General features: G+C 44.6%; 1 protein-coding gene across 4 annotated transcripts in view; it reads left to right on the top strand.

Moving 5' to 3' along the window:
• The first annotated feature begins 1,287 nt into the window (after window positions 1–1,287).
• The window catches only part of EPHA5 (EPH receptor A5), a 200,144-nt gene continuing 194,046 nt past the window's right edge, over window positions 1,288–7,385 (top strand). For 2 of the 4 annotated variants that reach the window (XM_088163787.1, XM_088163788.1), the window contains exon 1: window positions 3,088–3,103. In XM_088163787.1, coding sequence (XP_088019913.1) covers window position 3,103 — 1 coding nt within the window. In that variant the 5' untranslated portion in view covers window positions 3,088–3,102. Of the gene's footprint in view, window positions 1,415–1,739; window positions 1,774–3,087; window positions 3,104–7,385 lie in introns of those variants that run through there. The other 2 variants (XM_088163773.1, XM_088163775.1) reach the window with 2 other exon arrangements.

Below are 7,385 nucleotides of genomic sequence, written 5' to 3'. Positions count from 1 at the left end.
CTAGCTTGAGGTAGAAAATCCTCTCGCGACAAGAGCCAACACTTACGGAAATAATATCCACGAACAGCTTAGAACAATATTAATGGAAGTAGCAGAGGTGTATAAATGTGTAAAGACAGAGAAACACACTTTCCAGCTAATAAGGAATAAAAGATGAGTAATGTCAGTTTAGAGAGCTAAGTTATCTGAAGTTCCTCAGTTGAAAACTACTTGTCCTCTTCAAACTGGCAATACTGGGGATTGTATATTTTAATTGCCAATTGCTTGAAACCCTAGTCCTGAACGTTGCACTTTGGAGACAGAGAGAGCCTGTTGCAGATACTCAACCTTTGGTTAACTTTTTTATAATATATATTAACACGGGTGAAATGGAGGGGCAGCAGGAGGTGAGCAGGGCTCTGGTTAACCTTGACTTGCCGCTTATGCACCTGTAAGGCTGAGTTTGGTCTTTATTGGTTCATCTGGAAGAAGTTTCCTGAAGCAAGGAACTAATATGAGTGACTAAACATCCTAGAATTAATCTCACTGTACAAGTGTTTGAACAATACTCTCAGGCACATAGTGTGATTCTTGAGAATAGTCATGTGAAGGGTTAGGAGTTGGACTTGATTATCATTTGGGTCTCTTCCAATTCAGCATATTCTGTGATTCTCTAAAACTAGCTGTGCTGGATTCAAAGCTGTGCTCTGGTGGTGGTTCAGGGTAACATACATCTGAAACTCATCTTTCTATCGGCTCCATTACGGAATTTGCGGCATTTTTGCTTACCCGGCCGGGGTGAGCCTTCCTCTCAGGCTTTCCAGCCCTGTGAGATCACGGCTTCCCCGGCTCCGGGCTGGGGTGTGCGTGTGTAGGTTTTGGAACCGTGACCCGTGGCTGGTGCGGGAAGATCTGGTGTTCCCCATCTCCCCTGAGCGGGTTCGAGGGGCGCCTCGCAGGGACAGCGCTGCCTCCCGCTCCCTGGCACGGGGCTGCGAGAGATCTCCCTCACGGCGGACACTTGCGGCGCGGTGCCCGCTGCTTACTGGGCTCCGGGAGGCGCGGGGGGAGCCTTCCCTCGCACGCGGTGGCTGTGGCTGTGGGTCCGCCCCATCGGGGGCGTCTCCGCGGCGGCGCGGGGCCACCTCCCCATCACCGCCCCCTGCTTCCCCAGTCGCGTTGACGGCTGGACGGGAGTGGAGGGGGGAAGTCTATCCGTGCTGCCAGCCCGCCGCGTCCCGTCCTGAGCCGACCCGAGAGGGCAGCGCTGGGGGTGAGCCGCCGCCCCATGCGCTGAGCGACGGCGGGATGGGACCGCGGGGCACCGGCGGCTGGGCCGGCCCCGCCGGGGCGCCGGCTCCCGGTCGGACGTGCCTCCTCCCGCTGCTGCTGTGCGCAGCGCTCCGGAGCCTGCGGGCGAGCCCCGGCAGCGAGGGTGAGCGGGGACGGGGCGGCCGGGACGTCGGGGCAGCGCCCACCCGGGAGGGTGGCTGCCCGGCGGCGCGCGGCTTCAGACTCGGCGGATTCAATTTTGGGACATTCTGGGGGAAGTGGACACGGGCTCTACCCGCGGGAAGGCGAATGCCTCGGCAGGCATGCGGATGGCACTGCCGATGGGGCAGGGGGCTCCCGGCGCAGGGAGGCGGCGATGAGCGCGGGCGGCAGCCCCGCACGGGGCGCGGGCAGGCTGGCACGGGTGGGTGTGCACAGATGCCTTGGCACGGGCGCGTTTGGCAGCGGGTGTTCCCTTTTTGCGGAGGGATGGATGTGTGCGGGGTGGGTGCCTTTGCGCAGGTGAGTGTGCACGGTGGTGCCTGCTCGCGGTCTGCCCCGGGAGTCGCATAGATGCATGGGTGCAGGGGGGTGGCGGCGCTGGGACCGGGAGTTCGCATGGGGCCGGGGGTCTAGGGGGCCGGCAGGCACTCGGCGGGGCACGGGAGGCTCTCGGTGGGGAGCCCTGCAAGCGCTGGCCGCAGTGCGCTTACTTCGTGGCTTAAAATACACGTATAAAAGGAAGCCGTGGCGATGGCGGTGTGTAACCCGCAGCGGAGCGCGGCCGCTGGGGACGGATTTTTTTATACCTTTGATTTCTGTGAAGTCAATGGCCAAAAACGCGTCCAGGCTGATTGTATAGAAGGGTGCTTCCATTCTTTGAAATCAGGCTGGGATTTTTTCTCCTTGCGTGGAGTCTAATATTTTTGGATCCACAGGCAGGTTATAATGTGAAAGCAATGGGTGGAGAAGTTCAGCATCTGCAGGGATTGCCAGCGGCTCGAAGCAGGCTGGCGTCGTGATGCACCGTAATTATTTGTGAAACTCCTTTAGAAGAAGGAGGAGGTATGCAGGGGTTGATATAGGAAAATCGTACCAGAATTTCAAAGATGTGGCCTGAGGTAACCAGCTATAATTTATTTTCGAGAGCAAGAATAATGTGAATTGCAGTTTTCTTAAAAAAAAAAAAAGGTGTAGAGGAAGGGGGAAATACTGTTCCTCTGTGTACAAAGATATCAAATATTCAGGAAGTGCATTGGTTTGGGAAATGATTGAAACGGTTTGGCTTTGCCTTAGATAACAGTGGGCCCAATCCTTCTGTCCCCATGCAATTTCAGATGATTTCTCCCATGGGAGCAATGCTGTTGAGATGGCGTGGCTGATTTAGAAGGGCTTTCCCGGTTACTCACCTTCCTTTTAGGAAGCATGCTCTCCTGTGTGAGCCAGTCTGCCATGATACCATGCTGAGAGACCAACAGATGCTCTAAGCCCCGTCTCAGTCATCCTTGCCAGTTCTCGGAAATGCTGGATATTACTGACTGAGACGATGAGACCATTTGCCAAGCACAGAGGTGTCTCTGCTTGAACAGGCAGCTGCAGAATAGGACTTTTACACGATAGGAAACTGCTGGAAAGGATTAATGAAGCTGCCTAGCAAATGGGTTTAGTGGCATCTTTACAGGGAGGTTGCAGAAGAATGTTACAGTAATGATGAGTAGCGTGAGTTCTTGCTTCACGTTGTCTCTGCTGCTACTTTTCTGACTGCTGCTCTCTAATTTCCATCTCTTCTGTAAATGCAAATCTAAAAAGCTACTGCTAGGAGGGGTCTGACTGTGGACCTGAACTTAATTCAGTAAGTGCTGTCCTTCGCTGTGAGATTTATTTGTAAACAAGAATTATTTGACAAGTGCTTCTCACAGCATGTCTGCTGTGCCAATTGCTGTGAAACAGCTCCGTGCATGGGAACGGCTCATCCTGCAATGTGGAGCCCAGTGCATGAGAAATCTCAGACGCTGAAGCCCACCTACCTGGCTGCGTACGAGTTGACACTTGTTACCTGTTTGGGTTTGAAAAGTTCATTTGGCTGCTTCTGAGCTCTGATGAGAAAGCTTCTCCCCTGGGGCTAGTTCTTCGGCTGGTTAGGAAGTTTACTTTTGCTGAGATGGAGGTAGCCATCTTAGACCGGTGAATAATGTTTTCAAAAGTTGGTGGTATTGGGTTTTCTGGATTTATTTTTTATTTATTATCACTCAGCCTACTCAGCGTGGTTAAACAACTAGCCAATACCCTGTGCTGTGTAGTCAAGGGGCACATAAGTAGTTGCAGAGATGATGACATTCTCAGAATAAATTTTTTCTTTACACGTGCGTCATATTTTTTGTTTCACTAAATCTTACTATAACCCACAATGACTGCATTGGATAAAATACATGCAGTTAACAATTCACAGTACGTGATGTTCTATTTTACCCTCTAGTGGAGGGAACTTACAGGAAAATGCTTTAAAAATCTAGGTTATTATTCAGAGGGGAGAAAAAATAAATTCATTGTTTTAGTTCCTTATCATGGAAGTCGGCTTTGTATGGGGCAGCTGAGTTTCAGAAGCTATTGCCATTTTTGTGGAGAAGTATTGAATGCCCAACCTCTATCACAAATCTGGTCACCTTCATAGATATCTCCAAAAATGGATTGAAGGATATGCATTGGGAAAAATGAATTAATTTTTCTCCAGCCTTTCCTATAATAGCAAAATAAAACAGGTTTTTTTAAATTTTAATCACCTTTCCTCTGTTTATATGTTAAAAGCAAAACATGCAGTGAAAGATGAAGGCTCAATACTATTTCATGCACTTTCAAGTGTTGTTTTGCCATAATTTTTAACTCTTTAGCAGAGGTCACTGTTAAAGCCAGATACTTGCTGTTTGCTTTGAGTAATGTTAAAAATTCAGAAATTAGTTCCAATGAAAATATTCCAAAGAGTACCCTGAAAGTATCGCACAATTTTGTGAAGTGCTGGTATTCCAGAAGTGGATTATTGCTTTAAAATGAATTCCCTATGATAATAGTGTTTGAGAGGCAGCCCTGCCATATGCAACTGGGCTTTCTGCGCTGCCTTTGGTTTTAAATGCATGTGTTTTAAATCTTTCTGTTGTAAGTATTAGGGTTTGGGAAGTGGCTTTGTATAAATTATTTATGTGAAACACAATGAATGATGGATTTTGTTGAAGACTCCCTCCTTCACCCTAAACTATATGATTTGTCACACATCACCTCTGGATTTGAAGAGGTTTGCAGATCACATTTGGTCATCACTTAGATGACCTTAAAAAGTGTCATGTGGGACAATTATTAAAATCATGGAATGCCCTATATCTGATTGCTTGTAACAAAGTAATTCCAAAAGATATCTGCATAATTGTAATTAAATACAAAGTATATTGTATTTTAGGGCTTTTCAGCAGAAGTGCTGATGAGGCAATGCTTAACAATGAAGTGTACTGTTAAGCAAATCAAAAGAAATGCAGTCTGAAAGAATGACATTGACTTAAATAGACAAAGGTGAGAAAGACAAAATGGATCTTTAGAGTGTGTTGTATTTCTTTTAAGACTAGAAGGATGTTATTGTTTTTTATTAACTCCTGCTTTGGTCCTTTCCCTCTTAATTCTTTCAGGGTTTTTTGAAGCTTGTTTTATCTCAATATATAATTTTTTGTTTTAGTGAATGAATGAATAAATGAGTACAATTAAAGGGGTGGGTCTGGTGCTGGCAAAAAATAAAGGAAGGTTGTAATTTGCAAATTATTCATGCCAGAGCCTGAAATGAGCCTACCTGTTCTCAGTGTGTTGACTTGTGTGTGTATGTGATGTCTCATAGTGGTATATAATTTCTGTGTCATGGCACACTGGATAAATGCATATTTAGCTATAATATCACAATGTTTATCTTTAATTAGTAAATAAATTCTTTTTCAGGAAATTTTTTTTGTAAGAAAAAGTAAACATTTTAGTAAAAGCAGGTGGGAAAATTGTCTTAATTTTCACATCAATGTATTTAAATTAGTCTAATGCTTCAGATCAAAATACACACTCAGAACATTCTACTTATTAGGTTGCACTTAGTAGCTTGGCTTAATATGTCATCCATTCACACAACTATAGCATTTTGTGTAGTTCTATAGGTGTTGAGTGCTGCTAGCATGCATATGTTTTGTGTATGCAGAACAGGTAAGTCTGGACTCATTTCATTGTGCTCACAGTGCCTTAAGGAGGCTTTAAGGAGTTACCAGTTCTGTATTTGGTGTATTGGAATGGTTTCTTGTGTGCTTTCCATGAGAGCAGAGCATAGCCTCAGTGCCACCTGTCTATTTTACTCACTGGAGTAGTCCCATTAAATTTTAAATTTACTGCAGTGGAATTACTGGTATGAAGAAGGACAGCTTATGTCTAATGGTCTTTTTGGGATCTGTCTGATGTGTGATTTATGACTTTTCAAGAGGTTTAGAATGACTCAGTCATTGCTTTAAAATGGAACTACTATCCTTTTGACAGTAAAACAACATTTGAAACTCAGCACTTTTAAATATATGACATTGTTCCTAATGATGTGTTTTAAAAAAGGGAAATAAACAATAGCAAAGATTGACTCCAAGATAGTGCCTGTTTCCTTTCGAAGCTTATCTTAAAAATTGTGATAATTAGTAGAAAAACAGGCAAACTGTCTCAACTGACTGCTTATAATGTGGTAAATGTTGATGCTATAATTTGATGTATAAAGCAGGTATTTGCATGTCAGTAATACAGAGGGGCTAACTGGCTAGCTGCCACGGAAGGAAAAGAAGTGAGTGGGCTTGTGTGACAGGTTCTTCCCCTTCCACTGGTAACTTTCTCACCATTGCCTCACTTTTTCGCTCCACTATAAAGTCTAGTTACACGTCTGCTGTTCTCTTTCTGCTAAATGAGAAAACAAAATATTGCCCATGGTGAAATGTTTATTCTTTGCTCTAAAAAATACAACTTTTTGCAGCAGGCTTGAGGGGGTGCACAGTTGGTGAGGTAAGAGCAAGATTTCATAAAATCTGGCAGAAGTTGAAAAGGTGGGGCAGCTTCTGACATGGTGCCCTGCACTCTGTTCTTGCTGGTTTTATGCTTTATTGTTCTAAGGATTTCCATGCTGCTTCTGCAGGCATCCTGGTGTCCAGCCTGTGCTGAGCATCTCAGAGCCCTTGACTTAGCTTGAATTAGCCCATCTTAGTGATGGTGTTGGACCCTATTGGCTTTAGGGTCTTGAGCAGACGTGGGTCTGTTAGATCCCCCAGTCTTTCTGACTTGGAGCTACATTACTGCTGGTCCATTCCTGTAAGTGTGAAAGTATGCATATACTTGAGTAGAGATGAGCTTTAAACATTGCTCAGGGATGTCAGGGAAATTAAGCCCTGCTCCAAAATAAAAAGAAAACAAACTCTTTTCGCAATTTAAAAATATATTCTCACTTCCTCTTTAGGAATAAATTGAAGTCTGTATATGGAATAAGGGTAAAATGAGAGAAACCCCAAATGCACACAGATTGGTCACTTTACAGAAGCACCGAATTTCTTGAGTGCTTGCTTCTATGGAGGAAAGAGTATTCACTCAGCTCTTCAGTAGATACTCAACCTACTAGTGTCTATTAAAAAGGTTTAAAAAATAATGTTGTTCTTATAGTAAAACATGTAAACACAGAATTGAAATCTCTCACAAGTGCACCTTTTCAGTGACTATAAATGCTGCTGAGAGATGAGGCCTCATTTCAGCCGGGATGGACTTGAACTAGGTGTTTTTCTTTACTCAGAGAATGTTGCAGAAATAATGTGTTAATTATTGCATTGGAATGAACAATTTTTTAAAACTTTCTCTTCACTACACTGGTTTTCTTTGATCTCTGCTAGAAAAAATGCTGTGTATTGAGAAAGTTTCTAGAGAGTTCTTTTTTTCCTTTGAAAATACATTTTATTCTTAAGATATGCCTGTTTTTTCTTAAGATCCACCTCTGCACAGGCAGAATGGAGAGCTGGATTGTCCTTTGTGTTCACATTGTGCCTGTCCCTCGCTCTGCTCTGTGACTAGCTGGACATTGAGGTGACAGGTGAAAGCATTTG

Source organism: Sturnus vulgaris, chromosome 4 (assembly GCF_052056855.1).
Source record: "Sturnus vulgaris isolate bStuVul1 chromosome 4, bStuVul1.hap1, whole genome shotgun sequence".
NCBI classification, from domain to species: Eukaryota; Metazoa; Chordata; class Aves; order Passeriformes; family Sturnidae; genus Sturnus; species Sturnus vulgaris.
Note: the sequence above shows the minus strand (reverse complement) of the source record. Positions and strands in the feature narration are given on the sequence as shown.